The 16,053-nt window shown below is 35.9% G+C and overlaps 1 protein-coding gene across 1 annotated transcript in view; it reads left to right on the top strand.

Moving 5' to 3' along the window:
- ATP6V1H (ATPase H+ transporting V1 subunit H) overlaps positions 1 to 16,053 on the top strand; it is a 48,546-nt gene that overhangs the window by 17,578 nt on the left and 14,915 nt on the right. The window contains exons 6-12 of the mRNA XM_021555697.4: positions 2,061 to 2,165; positions 3,221 to 3,274; positions 5,419 to 5,516; positions 6,938 to 7,130; positions 10,152 to 10,330; positions 11,033 to 11,158; positions 13,339 to 13,440. Coding sequence (XP_021411372.2) covers positions 2,061 to 2,165; positions 3,221 to 3,274; positions 5,419 to 5,516; positions 6,938 to 7,130; positions 10,152 to 10,330; positions 11,033 to 11,158; positions 13,339 to 13,440 — 857 coding nt within the window. The remainder of the gene's footprint in view (positions 1 to 2,060; positions 2,166 to 3,220; positions 3,275 to 5,418; positions 5,517 to 6,937; positions 7,131 to 10,151; positions 10,331 to 11,032; positions 11,159 to 13,338; positions 13,441 to 16,053) is intronic.

The raw sequence follows: 16,053 nt of genomic DNA, 5'->3' as shown, positions 1-16,053 counted from the left end.
CTATGCTTTGACTACTGTTTGCTGCTCCTGTATATGGAGTAGCTTTTCTGTAATCTTAATATTCGTCTGTTGTCAGTGGTGAAAACTGAACATTTCATCTCAGCAGGTTTTTTTTCTTGTGGGGCAAAAATATGTTTGCATTACTGTAAATTCCTAGTGGAGACCACAGTTTCCAAAAGTGAAACTTGTATTATGGCTTGAGGAAGAGAAAACTGCACAGCTATGAATTTTTCTGAATTAATATATTTGTGCTGGAATGATACGGTAGAGTCCAATCAAAGACTCAAACTATAAACCCACTACCTGGTCTGCATTACTTTGTGGGTGCAGAGCTGGTACAAGCATTCCAGGGTGCCGAGCAAGCCATGCTGTTTGCCTGGGGTGTGGCCAGTGCAACTGTGTTTGGGGCTGTACTGCAACTTCAACAGTTAGCTGGCATGTTCTCAAGAAAAATATTTGGCTTTATTTATTTATTTAATCTGGTTGACTGCATGGATGTGAATCAGTTTTCTTGATGTAGCTGAGGTAGGAGGTGGCTGGGGTTTTTATTGGCCAATGCAATTAGTTTTGTGATTTTTTTTTTTTTTTTGGTGGTAGTGCTACTGAAGACCCATCCTGCAAAACTGCAGTTTGAGCAGTCAGACAATGCTGACTGCCCAAATATGCAGGTAAAGCATAATTTTTAGACTCTTCTAGTGCAAACTATTTTGTCTCCATGGAATGATGTTTTTTAAACATATGGTATAGAAATTTTGATGGTCAGCATTTCTCTACTCAGATTTGTGTTATTCGGATAATGTTTTCTTTAAGTAGTGCAAAAATATACAAATAATTTAACACAACACAGAATCATACATGAAGTGAATCCACTTAAAGTGGATCCACTAAGTTTACTGCTTTGTTATACCTTTTAGTACAGTGCATGTTTTTTTTAAAGCATATGAATGTTTTCAAACCCAAGTTTTGGGATTGTGTGATTTTTGTTGGGTTTATTTTATTTTTCTCCTTACCATGCACACTGGAAGATTTTTGATGTCACATTGTTACATGTGATGAGGCAGATAAAAATACTCATCCTCTGTGTAGGCTCAAATTCTGCTAAGTGTAAATGGTCTCTCATTCAGGGGCCAGGTAGCAGTTTTAATTCAGAAGAATTGTTGACTAGAGAGCTAATGTAGTGTTTTAAAGCTGGAGGGATTTTTTTACCGTGACTTACTTATATTTAGAAGGAGATTTGACACATTTTACACACAGTGTAGTGATTATTGTTCCAGACTCACACCTGCAATCCCTTTAGAATCAGTGGTGGTGCTGCTGCACAAGTGAATGCAGTAAGGTGGAAAGGTGGCTGGAATAGTGTCCTCACTGCATCATGGAACTGTGTGCATGGAAATGAGCCCCTGCCTCAGCAATTTCTTGGTTACACTGCCTCTTTATATGTAAGCTGGCTCAAATGCTTTTGCAAATAACTGCAGGCTGCAGTGTAGATTTACTTCAAATATAATTTGGAAAGTCTGATGTAGAAATATACTCTTGTTTAAGTATTCTTAAAGCCATAGGCACCATGAAAATTCTTAAACTGACAACATTTTTACTCCCCAACTTCATTCTTAAATTGTACCTTCCATTTTACTTTTCTACTCTTCTTTTTCTGGGCTTGAAACTTCTCCTTTTTTGAAGATGACTTCCTTCAGTTTAAGTACAAAAAACTTCAATACTATGTTACTATTTGTATTGGCATATGCCATAGTTGCTTAAATCAAATTTGCATGTGTTGGGCCATCAAGTGTCTTGCTTTTGATTGATTTTTGACTTTAATGGTATCCTACAGCAGTATCCCACTGACAGCTTCCCTCTAACTCCTTCTTTATTGGTGCCTTGTGAACTTCATCAGCTACAGGTAACTGATAACAGACAGGAAGAGTCCCTACATAGAAAACTGGTAGATTTCTGTAATGGACTATCTTTTATCTAAAATTGGTTTCCGAAGTTTACAGAACTTGTCACTGAATTCCGAAATTGCTGTGTTTGAAAAATCTGTTTATTGCATTCTTTTTCAGGCAGCAAGAATTATTGCCAAACTGGCTGCTTGGGGGAGGGAGCTTATGGAAGGCAGTGATTTGAATTACTATTTCAACTGGATTAAAACTCAGCTTAGTTCACAGGTAAAAAGCTACTTTTGTTTAAACTTTACAGTAACTTTGGAAACTTTTCAAGAATATGAATGTATAAACGTGCAAACAAGAGGTATATTTTTAGTTTTGTTTTTTTTTTTAAAGCATGAAATTTTACTTCGTAGTTTTTAAAGCTAAATGTTCTTAATTCAAGCACTTAATTTTTTACTTAGTATTTTAAGTATTATGCTCCAGTCTTGAAATGTAAATTAATGATAAAGCTTTTTGCCTTTTCTGTTGGTTAACACTGTTTTTTTCTTTTGGACACTGAAAAAATATGAGGTGAAGGTTTATTTTTATGTCTTGCTTCTGTTATTTGGATTATCAGAGTTTTTTGCTCGGAAGAAAAGTAACATGGCAGAATATAAAAACTTTTTTCCAGTTTACTGTAGTACAAAGCCTTTACTTTTAGTCCTGTGTTGTGAAACTGAATAAATTCTGACTTATTTGGACAGTGTTTTTATGGTATTAGTTCTGTTTGAACTGCTAACTTCTGGCTTGTCCTTCAAAGATGAATCATTCTTTTTTGTATTCGTTTTTGAACATTTTTCCTTCATAACAGAGTATTGTAGTAGAAGTGGATTCTTAGTGTTGTAGTAGAAGTGGATTCTGGAGAGGCGAGAAACATTCATTAGATTTATTAATGGTATATTTTTCATGGTTTTCTAAACTGGGCTTATTAAAAAGGAATTTTGTTTTTTTCCTCTGGGAGGAGAATCTTAAAATTGGAATTTCCTTTGGAAAGATGCAAGAGTACAGCTTGCAAATTCTAAGATAAATAAATGTCTTGAATAAATCCACACTTAAAATAGTTAAAAATGTTGATGTACTAGATCAGTTCCAAGCACATTCTTCTAGACATGAAGTGTGTGTGGGAAATAAGTACAATATATTATGGTAATATATTAAGCAGGAAAAATATTTAATAGTTTCTGGGTTTTTTTTATGACTAGAAAGGTTGGAGAACTGAAAGAAACTTGGTAACAGCTGTTCCTTAAGGGTGAAGAACAACTCTGATTTTAAATATTTATTTTTTCTTTTCCTAGAAGCTACGTGGTGCAGGGGGTTCTGTGGATACAGGAGCAGTCTCCACAAGTGATGTGAGTATATCTTTGAAATCTGTCAATCTGCTATTTTGGGCAGGTGATGTTCACTCCTTGGATTAAGGTGCAGATCTCTTCTGGTGCCAGTGATAAGAAGTACTTGGAACCAGAACTGTACAGCAGAGTGCCAGGTGATGGCGCCAAGAAACAAAAGTATTTTTAAACACTAATTTCACATAGAATATTGGCAGTGGAAGTGTACATTTTACAAGTTAGTTTGTCTTGTTAAAGCTGTTGATGTATCTAGGATTCTCTTTGTTAAAACTTGAAAAAATTATGCAAAATTAATTTAATATTCAAACCATTTTAAGTCCCTGACTTGGTGATCTTAGAGGTCTTTTCCAGCTCAAATGATTCTGTGATTCAGTACTGTCTGTTTACCATTGAGCTGTTGGACTTGTAGAAGAAACCTGAAACCTAGAAGCTTTTGGGTGTTGTGCTGTGCAGAACTCAGAAAAGGGCACATCAGATATTAAAGCTGATATTGCACATAAACTACTGTGGCATGAAATTGCAGGAGTGCTTTCAAAGATGTCAGCTTTTCATATCTGAATAGCTTGAATTCAGAGGAAAACAGATTGTCCTTTTTGCATCAACATTTTTTTAAATACTGAATTTCATGTAGCTGTAAAAGCTGCTGAGCTTGGAGATGAACTGTGGCAGTATAACAAATGCAAATGATCATCTTGACTGGATTTTCTGTGGTGTTGTGGCATGATGAGGCAGTTTATTGTAGTTCTTGAATGTGGAGTAGAATTCAGTTTGGTCTTTTGTTCGTTTTGCAGCCTGAAAGTGGTCACCGTTTCTCAGAAGACTTGGGATTTGTTGCTCTTCAAAGTGTAGTCATGGCTTTAAAGTGTTAGCTTCTACAGCTTCCTCTAGAGGAGAAAACTCTTAAATTACCTTGTCTGGGGTTTAAAGTAGAAAAGATGCAAGACTGTTGTTCATGACTATGGGTAGGACATAGAACAATGGCCTGAGCATAAAAATTGAAGTATTTCAATATTACATGTGCAGATCTGTGTTCCATAGTGTTAGATTTTGTTAGACTGACAGCCCTCTGTCATACAGCCATAAAAGAGTAAATAGTTCTACAGCACACAGCATCACTTATTATGAAGCCATGAACTCCTGACTTGCTGAGGAATTGGGATTCATTACGCTGTGGCGCTGCATGGATATACTGTGCCATGGCAGGGTCCCAGAACAGCAGAGTGCAAATATGTTTTAGGATAATTACAGTGGGTAAGTATTGTCTTAACTTCGTTAGTGTTCAGATTTCAGATCTAGCTTATGCAGGATTTTCAAGCAGGTCCTAGCTAATTTCAGAGTTAATTAGAGATGCAGTTGTAGCATTTTATACAGGAAATGAGAGCTGGAATCTATTATGAAATTTCAATTGTAATGGTGTTGGAAGACAATGCTTTCATGACAGACTCTTTTAAAAAGAAAACTCCAAGTCCAGTGGGTTGGTGATCCAGATAGATTAATGCAGTATTTGGAATGGGAGAGCCGTCTGTGTGTTTATAGCTGTTTTATTTGCAGGGGGTGTGAAAATGAATACTTTCACAGGGAAATTGATGTTCTAGATGATTTGAGCCCAGATGCACAGACTTAGTTTTTACATAAAGGACTTAAATCTCTCGTGAGAGACACAGAATGAGTTACTCTTTATTTTCAATTCTGTTTATTGCCTCCCTTCTTTTCATATGGGATTGCCTAACTTCTTTACTTCATTAAATGTTTGAAAGGTTTGATCTTATATTATGTGAGTGAGGTACCATGAGACTTTCAAGGAAAAGGCTTATAGGGAGGAAAAAAGCAAACAACATTTTATCAGCAGCATATCTGATTAATGTATGGTTAGTATTAGTGAAGGCAATGCTGACAATTGAGTAAAAAGAGAGAAAAACATGCTCTGGCAATTTTATTCAATCAGAAGACAGCATTCATTCATAGATACTGAAGGAAGGCATGTTCAAATGTTCTAATAATGTAAATTAGTATCACTTGCATAACACTTCTTTAATATTCAGAACTCTCTCCTTTTATTCCAGTAAAGCCTAATTAGGGAAAATGTACTTCAGCACTCACTACCTGACTGTTCTGGTAAGAAGTGATGTGTTCTTCTTTTCACCCAGAGTTCCCAGTATGTGCAATGTGTTGCTGGATGTCTGCAGCTGATGCTCAGGGTCAATGAATACCGCTTTGCGTGGGTAGAAGCAGATGGAGTAAATTGGTGAGCACCTATTCAATTTATATGGATATAGATGCATTTACAGTAGTACATTCCCCAGTGACCGTTGATTGGAATAGAATTCTCTTGTAATAGACAGCTGTCCTATTTGCCTACAAAAGAGATTTGTTTTTAAACATTAACGGAGTCAAATAGACAAATGAAGTTTGCACTGTTGAAGCTTTGATGCAACTTCCCTTTTCAAGAAGAACTGCTTAAGTATGTATCTGAACAGGAATATAACCATTTGTCTTCAGCTGAAGATGTTCTGTTTATTTTTTATTAGAACAAGGACTAATGAAATGAGTTTCTGCTAATCATCCTAGTCTTTGAGTTTGGAATTGTTCTGTCTGAATTTATTAGTGAAAGGAGAAACATTTTCTAGAGCTAAGACCATTTTTTTTTCTACATATGGCTTCAAATAGGTCACTCTTTTATCCAATTCTCCTAATAAATAGCTTTGCATTAGGCTAGCATTTCAGCACTAATCTTATTTTAAAAATACTTGCCTATAAATTCTTTTTCTGCCATCTAGGCCTCTACTGGGAATGGTTGGTACATAATTTGAACTTTAATGAAAAATATCCCTTTACACTGAAATAGAGAAAAGTCAAAATTCCTAGTGAAGTAAAATTTCAAGTGATGTTCCCGTGTGTCAAGATGACACTACTGAAACCAAAGCTTTTTAATCAAGTATTAAAGTATTACAATAAGCCTGTGTTTCACCATGTTTGAACTTGTCTTAAACTTGGTAAGAATGAATGTAGATTCTTTTTTAAAATCTAAATTGAGATATCTATTTCAAAATTACTTATTAAATTTTCAAAACTTTATCTGAGAAAATCTTCTGCATGATGTCTTATTGAAGATCTTGTGGTGCTATTATTTTTCTAGCAGTATTTTGTATATTTGTATCTATGAGCCATTTTCTGAGAACTTGCTGTTAAATAATGAATACTTCAGCTCATTTCAGACACTCCTGTGGACAAGTACAATTAAGGAACGAAGTTCAATTTGTGTAGATTTTGATCTGTTTATTTCTTCTTAAGTCTGAAGGAGTAGCTGAGATTTCTCTGTTTCTTCCAGAATGACAAATAATGCTTTAAACATAGCAGTAAAAAAACTGGTTTTGTAAACCAGAAGATGAATACAGTACCACATCAGTTCAAATGGGAAAAGCTGCTTTATGGCTCTAAGGCTAATGTGAAGAAAACAATCTCTTTAAAAGATGGCTTTCTGAACAAGCTGGTTATACAATGATTAATAATGATGTAGGTTACTGTGAAGTGTGTGCTGTATGCTCATCCTCAGCATCTCTTTCCAATAAGTTTATGTTGCTGTTTCTTTTAACATTTCAGATTGGAGCAATGCAACCTATGTTGTCATTATTAAAAAACTAAATGTGTGCTATGTCAATTTTTTAGCATCATGGGTGTCTTGAGCAACAAGTGCGGTTTTCAGCTCCAGTATCAGATGATTTTCTGTGTGTGGCTGCTGGCATTTAGCCCTCAAATGTGTGAATATCTTCGTCGGTACAATATTGTCCCCGTGCTGTCGGATATTCTTCAGGAATCTGTCAAAGAGAAAGTAACCAGGATCATCCTCGCAGCGTTTCGGGCGAGTATCTGTCAACTGCAGTTGTGCTGTGCTTCTCTCACAAATTCCTGGGTCTCAAGTGCTGCTGATGGACAGTTTTTTCTGCTGGACCATATCAATAAGCTGATTGAAAGCTTAACTTTCTGGAATTTTTTGTTTGGGTTTTTTTGGTATTTTTTTTCTTTTTTGTGAATTTGAGTTTTTGCTAGAGGTAATATACAGGCTATTACTAGTAATAGATATCTGCTATTCAATGGCTTCTTAAAATAAGATTGACTAAAAAGACCAGTGTTAACACATTTTTCTTTTTTTAATTCAAGGTTTTTTTTTAGTACTTCTAGTTTTTTCTGGTACTACTGTAAAACCCTGCAGTTCTTAACAGCTGATAAATTTTATCGTATGAAGCTTTAATTAACAAAGTATTATTTTGAATGCATATCTTTGTCCAACTGATAATTTATTAACTAGTCCAAAAGTCTTTTCTTGGTGGCTCTGTGAAAGCAGAGGAGAATAACCATCTCAAGACTGATTAGTTGACTTACTGTGTCTGCATTACCTGAAAATTCCTGGTGCTATTTAAGATAATTAGGAAGAACTGAGTACCTAGGCTTGATGTTTTTACTGTGAGAGTGCCATTTTATGTTTATGGATGCTACTAGTTTTATGTGCGTGCTTGCCAAGTGTCTCGTGAGTAATACAGGAAAGCTGAAACAACTTGTAACACTGTTTTCAAGCAGCACTTGGTATCCTGAGTAGGAAATGTAGGTTTTGGAAGCTGTTTGTTGTCCTGGATGTGGATTGTGTTCCAATAGTAAGTGTGGCAAGTGCATTAGACTGGGGAGAGGGAAGTTATTGCTTACTGACTTGCTGATTAGCAATGATAAGCTGTGTGAAAATGCTTACTCTGTCTCTCTATCTGAAAGCATTTGCCACTGAAATATTTCTGGTTAAGGCAGATCATAAGAGTCTGCTGTTTGTCTTGTTGAAGGAGTACAGTGGTATTAGGTGTTCAGTAGAAGCTATTCTTACTATATATTCTTACTATTCTTACTCTCTAGATGTTGTAATGTTCTTAAAGATCTTAATGTGATGGTTAAGTGGGAACATATAGCAAGACAAATTGGAAAAAAAATTAAAAGAGAAAAAGAAGCTGAGAAGTTCAGCAGTTAATATCCAGTTTCTTCCTATTCTGAGGTCATAAGAAGTAGGAGAAATCACTAGTTCTTAGATCTACTGTGTTTTGCAAGAGGAGACAAAAATGAAGCTACATTTTTTAAAAATAAAGGCTAAGAAAGAATAAGTTGTTTCTGTTACAGGCTTGGGGGAGTGTAACTTATCTGTTTCCTTTCTCCAGCATTAAGGACTCGTGTTGGCGTGAAGATGAGTTGTTAACTGGCAGCTAGGAACATAATAGATTAGAAATTAGACATCAGAGCTGTGAGTTCTGAAGCAAAATTACTATAGGTAGAAGAGGAAAAGTAGTCCTTTTCCTATATGAGATGCCACAGTTACGAGGGGGGAGGGAAGTGAATAAAAGACTAGGCTTGGTGATTACCCTGTGTGTGCATTATGGAAAGTGCTTCATGAATCCTGGCAACTTGGATGTCCTTTCTACTACTCCTAATTTGAGATATTTCACTTTTTTGTCAAGTTTATTGCCTGAAGTATATAACTGCAAATGTAATAATTTTTTTCTATAAAGCAACAAGTATTGGGCAATCCTCTCTCTTTGAATCTACTGTTTTCTCTACCTATTATTTTATCCCCTAATTTTTCATACTTTTATTCCCTTCTGCATCTCTTTCCTGCCTATAACTAGTCTTATACCTTAAGATTTTGGGTTTTATTACTGAGTAGTTTACTGATGCATTCTGTATAGTCATATGTTTGTGTTTTTACTTTGTTAGCATATCCTTTCAAATTCACTATGAAAAGCTTGAGTATGTTACTATGGTATGAGATAGGTAATAATATTTAGAATAGCTTCCACATCTGCTTGCAATTATCTTAACTAGGAGTTCTTTGGAACTTTTATCCACCTGCTCTTTGAACCTGTTGAATTGTCTTATTTGAGGTTCATTAATTTTTCATTTGCTCTCATTAGCACTTTTAACTCTAAGTAAATTAGCATTACTTCTGTGAATTACCTTTTAGTTCTCTTACTTGAAGTAGAAACTGGGTTGCCTTTTTTTGCCCATTAAAACTAATTGTATATGGCCATTAAAAAGCAGTAATATGACTTATATTTAGTTTGCAAGTTTTAAAATTGACTTGCAGTGTTCTGCCTCAGTAACTAATAGGATGTCTGATGTAAAAGAAACCTCAAGTGTAATAGTTCCGTGACAAGAGTGATTCAGTAGAATTCCTTCTATATAGTTTTGCTGCTTATTTCTAGCAGATGCTAAATTCTATTTATATGAACACCTGTTTATTAAGGACTTTGTCTTTTATATGAAATTCATGTTTTCAGCTTTATCAAAAAGTGCAGGTGGCCAGCTCTGATTGAAAAATATAATTGAGAGCTTATTAAATTGAGTAGAAATGGAATGACTAGATGATATTGGAAATTGACTACTGCTTCTGTGCTTATACTTGCAATCTTACCAACAAGCTTCTGTTTAAATAAAAATGTCTAATTAGAATATTCCCAAACTTGAAAAGAGCCAGATGCTAACTTTGAATTGGAAATAAGACTTCATGTTATTTTTTTAAAGGCTCTTAGCCTTATGCTATTGCTGCACAGAAAACTAAAATGGTAATCCAAGATAAAAGTGGTTATTTATGGTAGAGATTCTGGTATTTGGGATATAAGCCTGCCCTTTTTCTCTGAACAGTATTTGTGTCACCTCAGTTTCATGTGGAAAATATTCAAAACAGGTGAATTAGTACTTTCTTTTATTGAAGAAAGAGACTATTTCAGGGAGTGGTCAATTTTGTGATTTAGAAATTTTAAAAATTCCAGTAAGAGTATTTCTGTAAAATACTGCTTTGTTTAAAAGTAGTCTGTTCTTAAACAAAATAAATACATTTTTACTTCCCTAGAATTTGTTAGAGAAGTCTACTGAGAGAGAAACTCGCCAAGAATATGCTCTTGCCATGATTCAGTGCAAGGTTTTAAAGCAGCTAGAGAATTTGGATCAGCAGAAATATGATGATGAAGACATAAGTGAAGATATCAAATTTCTACTGGACAAGCTTGGTGAGAGCGTGCAGGACCTTAGGTATGCTTTGTAGTGTGCACTTTAAGAAATGCAGTTATGTGAATGCTGGTAGAATCTTTATTTTGTAAGACTAAAATATCTACAAAATTATGATATGTAAATGCTATTTAGTAAGAGCATACAGAGATATGTTGGTTGTTAGTTTCCTATTGTATGTCAGTATTTAGAGGTTGAATATAAAATAAATCTTCACTTGTATATGTTATCTTTGTAACTGAGAAATTGTTAAAGGACTCAAAAGTGATCTTAAATTATTTCCAGTCAAAACTGAAGTCTGCTTGATTAGAATAATTTCTACTGTCCAGATTAACTCAGGTTTTTGCTGGTGTTTACCTAGTTCTTGGTCTTGTACCTAAATTGAAGTGTGTATTGTAGGTAATGTCAAAGGTTTAAGTGGATGGAAGGTAGACTGATATCCTTGATTGGGGAAGTTAAAGCATAAAATCACAGAAAAACAGAATTAAATTCCAAAATGTTGCATTTGCGTGGCTTGGTGGTTTTTTTATTATTATTTTTTTATTTATTTCCTGGGAATAGTGTTTTGGGGTGAGACAGTGAACAATTCTCATATGCTGCAGACCACTGACTTCCAAATTTGTCATGGCAATTTCAGCTCCAGTTTTGTTAGGGACAGGCTTGGGCATATGGTTCAAAGTGTTTGTAGAAGCTTGGCCAATATCTCATTTAGGTCTCGTGTTGCAGCTCCTTTGATGAATACAGCTCTGAGCTCAAGTCAGGAAGACTGGAATGGAGTCCTGTGCACAAATCTGAGAAGTTTTGGCGGGAGAATGCTGTAAGACTAAATGAGAAGAATTATGAACTACTCAAGTAAGTTTTCAAGTCTTGAATAATGTGATCCTGTAGTATTTTCTGTGTTTAAATGAACCATAATCTAATAAAAGTTTTACATTTTAACACAAAGTCAATAATGAAAGCAAGTAAAAAAATCCTGCTTATTTTAGAATGTATATTTTGCTGTGTTCAAAACCAGAACTGTGTATTTGCTTTTACTTGTTAAAACGTATTTATGATAGAGGGAATATCTTTAACTTGCATGCAGGTTTGATTTGATTAAAAAATGTTTTTACTGTATCTTAATCTTAGATTTGTGTTGTGTGGTGATGTTGATCTGAGTAATGAACTCCTGTCTTGGATATTTGGGAGCTGAAAGTTGTGGTACTGTTCCATGAAAAATTTGACTCTGCATTATGTTGCAGTGTGTCTTATTTTCTGTTGGGACTGTGTTTGGAGTATGTAGATTATTAGATAAACTGAACCTGAACTCGTATTTATTTGCAGTCAAGGACTGGCTGTCTGGCATATGAAACTGTGTCCTGAAATGATGCCTGGCTCTTGCCATTAACTGATAGCACATGGTGTTCTTTCAGTTCAGGGCTTGCTAATAAGTGCCAGATCTAACAGAAATCAGGAGGTCAAATGGAGCATGTGAGATGTTAGAAGACATGGCAAGAGCAAGGTGATCCTGAACTTTGTGTATTTTGGCTGGCCTGACACCTTAGAAAAATTCTGATAAATTCTTCCCTGAGTGCATATTGTAGGATTGAAGTTGAATATGTCGTTTTATAGACTTAAAAATTTTAGATGCTGACAACTGCAGCATGAAGTTGGTGTTGAGGCTTAGTATTTCCTGTAGTGATTACAATGTTTTGTTGTATTTATTTCTCCTGATTCTAGGACTTAATTTCTTGTACTTCTGCTGCTACAAAGACACCGATCTTCAGTAGTTCCTTTAACACACCCCCAACTCTCAAAAAAATCCCCCAAAAACTCAATGCCACAACACCAAACCAAACAAACCAATCCACAAAAAACCCAGCCACCCACCCTCTGCCACAACTTGCACCTCAGAACTTCATTTTTTGCCTTGTAAGGCATTTGATAGACAATCCTTATTTACTTTGAGCCATATAATTTTATTTTTCTTCATCTGCCTGCTTATTAGTTTTTAAAATCAAATATTCTCACACTACTGTTAAACATAATTATTTTCATACCTTCTGCCCTTGCTGTCTACTTTGATGTTGGACTTGTGTTTTGTTCAACATCATTATATGGATCTTTGGTGTGTTGTGCTTAGTGTTATGCTTCAAGGTTCTGCTTCCTCTTCTTGTCAAAAGTAGGAGTTCTTTTCATTTGAGAAGTTGTTTTTCTGTCACTTTCTGGCCTCTAAGGAGGCAGTGGCTGTGGTAATTTAATTTTACCAGGATATTCCTTTTTTTTTTTTTAATTCTGGTTGAATTTTTAACCTGCCTATTTCAGCTTGTTTCTTTCTCTGATTAGAACACATTTGTCATCTCACTAAGCTTAGAACACTCTAATTTTCCAGTGATCTGTATGTGTAACCTTTTCAGCTGTGCCTAACCTTCATAATCTGTGTAATTTACCCCCCTTCTCATTACTGCCTAGAAAACAGTGTTATTTATAGATATTTTCCACTAAAGGTGGTTGAACTACTTAATTAACAAATTCAGACAGTGTTAAGAGTCTATAAGGTTTTTTGTGCTGCTTGCAGCTCTGTGTTTCTATGCATGCTACGAAAATAATGCGGCACTGGGAGCAATTTACAAGTATACCTTTCAACTCAGTCTTTGAGTTAGGACAGAACTGCTTTTTAATGAAGCTTATCTAGAACTCAGAACTGTTGGTCTTGAAGCCAAAGTATAAAAAAAGGAGAGATTTTGTAATCTTTGGTTATAGGTATTTGTATATGTAGCTCACTAAACTGACTCTAGTGAAGACTTTGTATAATTCTGTTAATTAGGGCAGGTTCCCAGTTTTGTTAAGTACAACTACATGTTTGGAAAAAGTTCTACTTTTACTGTTTGGGTGACTTGTAAAACATTTTCATGTATATGGGCTTTGTTATTTTAAGTTATCACTGATTAAAAACCCGTCAACAAATAACAAAACCAAAGCAAACAAACAAACAAAAAAAACCAAAAACCAACCCAAAACCTGGGACTTCATTGTTCCAAATTCTTTCCTAGAATCCTGACAAAACTTCTGGAGGTTTCTGATGATCCACAGGTCCTGGCTGTAGCTGCTCATGACGTGGGAGAATATGTACGACACTATCCCCGTGGGAAACGGTAGGAAAATGCCAATATGTTGTTATCCTAGAAAATAGCTGGAGTGTGTATTGTGCCTGTGGCATTTTCTGCTTATTTATATTAAAATGTGCTACAGAGGGATTGCAGGTTATGCTTAAGTTTTATTTATTGGGAAGATGAGGAAGCACAAACTAGATCAGATGAGAAACTGCAAACTGGATCTTTGACTTAATAGATTTAAATGTCTCTTAACCGTGAAGGGAACCAATGATTAAAGTAAGTATTGAATACAATGTTTAGACTAAAGCAGAATTCAGGCACTAGAAGAAATTGGAAGAACTATCAAGAGTTTACTCAACATATAGTTTTTCCTCTCTATGACTAATTGGACTATAGGTATTGGACTTGGAGTAGACATGGACTGTTCCAACAATGCTAAAGACTGTTTTGTGACTTAAGACTACAGAGAAGATTTTTCCACACGAAATTGCTAGTGTAATTTCAGTGATGCACAGATTCAGTTATCACTCTTCCATTTAAGCATGTTTTAGCTAGACAAATACTCATTTTTGTGAAAGCTTCAAGTTCATTATAAACTCAAATTCCTCTTGAAGTACACATGGACATTGCTATATTTTCCTGCTTTAAAAACCTGTGAGCAAAGATGTTTACTGAGTAATTGCTCCTCTAAGGTAGAGACCATTGAAGCAGAAAGAACCAAAAGGGACTTTGATTTTTGCAGGAATCTGGCTCATCACTCACACAGAGGGACATATGACTTAATTTTTGTAGCAAAGAAGTGGTCTGTACCTGGTTTCTGCACAGGGTTTAATGGATGTCATTGTTTAACCCCAGCTGGCAACTTGGGGTGCATACAGCCACTTGCTCTCTCTCTACAGCAGGATTGGGAAGAGAAACAAAAGTAAAAGTGAGAAAAATAATGGGTTGAGATAAAGACAATTTAATGGGTAAAGCAAAACAGGGAATTTTTGGTAGGTCTTCATCATGCCTAACGAGTACTTGGAAAGACAAACGCCATGACTTTGAATGGTTTCCCTCTTCCTCCTCCTCCTCCTCCCAGTTTGATGTGCTGAGTGTGTTGCTATATCATATAGAATATCCCTTTGGTCTCTTGGAGTTAGCTACTATGGCTGTGTCCTGTCCCAAGATCTTGTGCGCCCCCAGCTCCCCTTGCTGGTGGGGTGAGGAGCAGAGAAGGCCTTGATGCAGTGCAAATGCTGCTCAGCAATAATGAAATCAACACTGCTTTTAGTACAAAGGAAAATTACCCACCTCAGCTAAAACCAGCTCAATAGGTAAGAGGAGAACTGCCTTCTAGCCTTGTTGGGAATTTCATGAACACTTCTTGTGCACTGCTCTCTTGAATAGAAGTAGAATCATGGACAACAGACTGAACTTTCAGGCTATATGTATCTAGGAAGATTTGTCAACTCCAACCCTTGTAGTCTTGTAAGAACTGAAATGGTATTTGAAAGAGAGGTAAGATATCCTTCAGTAAGGTGGAAACTAATAATGCTGCAAGTGGCAAAGCTGTAGGACTGGCTAATGCTGGTTGTTCTTGCTTTGAGCTGCTTTTTGTATGAACCTATTTTATTACATGTTTGCCACAATCTTTAAACAGTTTGCGTGCATTTACCTGAATGTGTGGGCTAGTATGGCCATGCAGTTGCTGGACCAAAGCTATGAAATTAGAGTGGATAAACAGGACCTGTATCCTTCTGCCTGTAGTTGGGAAAATGTATAGCTGTTAGGACTACAGCTCCACTTAACTCCCAGGCTGTTAAGCCTATTCAGCAGTGTGCCAACTGTCAAAAGGATGTAGTCTTACCAAATATGACTTCAGCAGTTTTGGAACTAACTAAAAGCCTAAAATACCTTTGGATTATATGTTTATTCCAGCATAATCATCTATTTCTTATGTTTTTTTGATACATAGTTGTGTACTGCTCCCATGTGTGATTGGTATTTCACGATCATTGCATGACTCTCTTCAAGAATGGATACATTCTTGAAGTTTAGAAGAGTACATCCTTGGTTTAGAAGAACAGAAGAATTCAGGTGTCCTAAATACTTTTGTTTCTGTTAAGTGTTTATTGTGAACTCCTAACTGGATCAGACTTTAGCCATTGAAGGTTGCAGGGATGAATTGGCTGCTAAACTGCTTGACTTCACCTGCTGGGCACAGTGGAGACCTAAGCTACATTACTGGCTAACCTTTCCCTTTGTCTGACAAAAGAAATGTTTGTTAACAAAATACTGTGTTTCTCCATGGCTGTTCTCCAATGCATAAATAATTTTAAGTTACTTTTAAAATTACACACTGTGGATGAAATTGTAGTGACAGTAGCACTGTGGGCATCTCACAAGGCTCACAAAAGATGCATTTTCTGAGATTGTAACAGCAGACCTGAAGTACAGCACTGGTGCTTCCACCAGCACAGCTTCTATGTGGCCCACGGTTTATTGTTATGTATGATCAACATGTAGAATTTCTTGAATTCCATGAACGAGGGCTTTGTGTTTTACATGTATCAGATGGACACCTAGAGCCCTTCTCTTCCTTAGCTCAGGACTCAGAAAAAAACTTGCATTCCCGTTTTCATCCTGGCTTTCAGATAAGTAGTGTGGATT

The sequence above is a fragment of the Lonchura striata genome, chromosome 2 (genome assembly GCF_050655825.1).
Source record: "Lonchura striata isolate lonStrDom1 chromosome 2, ASM5065582v1, whole genome shotgun sequence".
In the NCBI taxonomy this organism is placed as follows: domain Eukaryota; kingdom Metazoa; phylum Chordata; class Aves; order Passeriformes; family Estrildidae; genus Lonchura; species Lonchura striata.
Note: the sequence above shows the minus strand (reverse complement) of the source record. Positions and strands in the feature narration are given on the sequence as shown.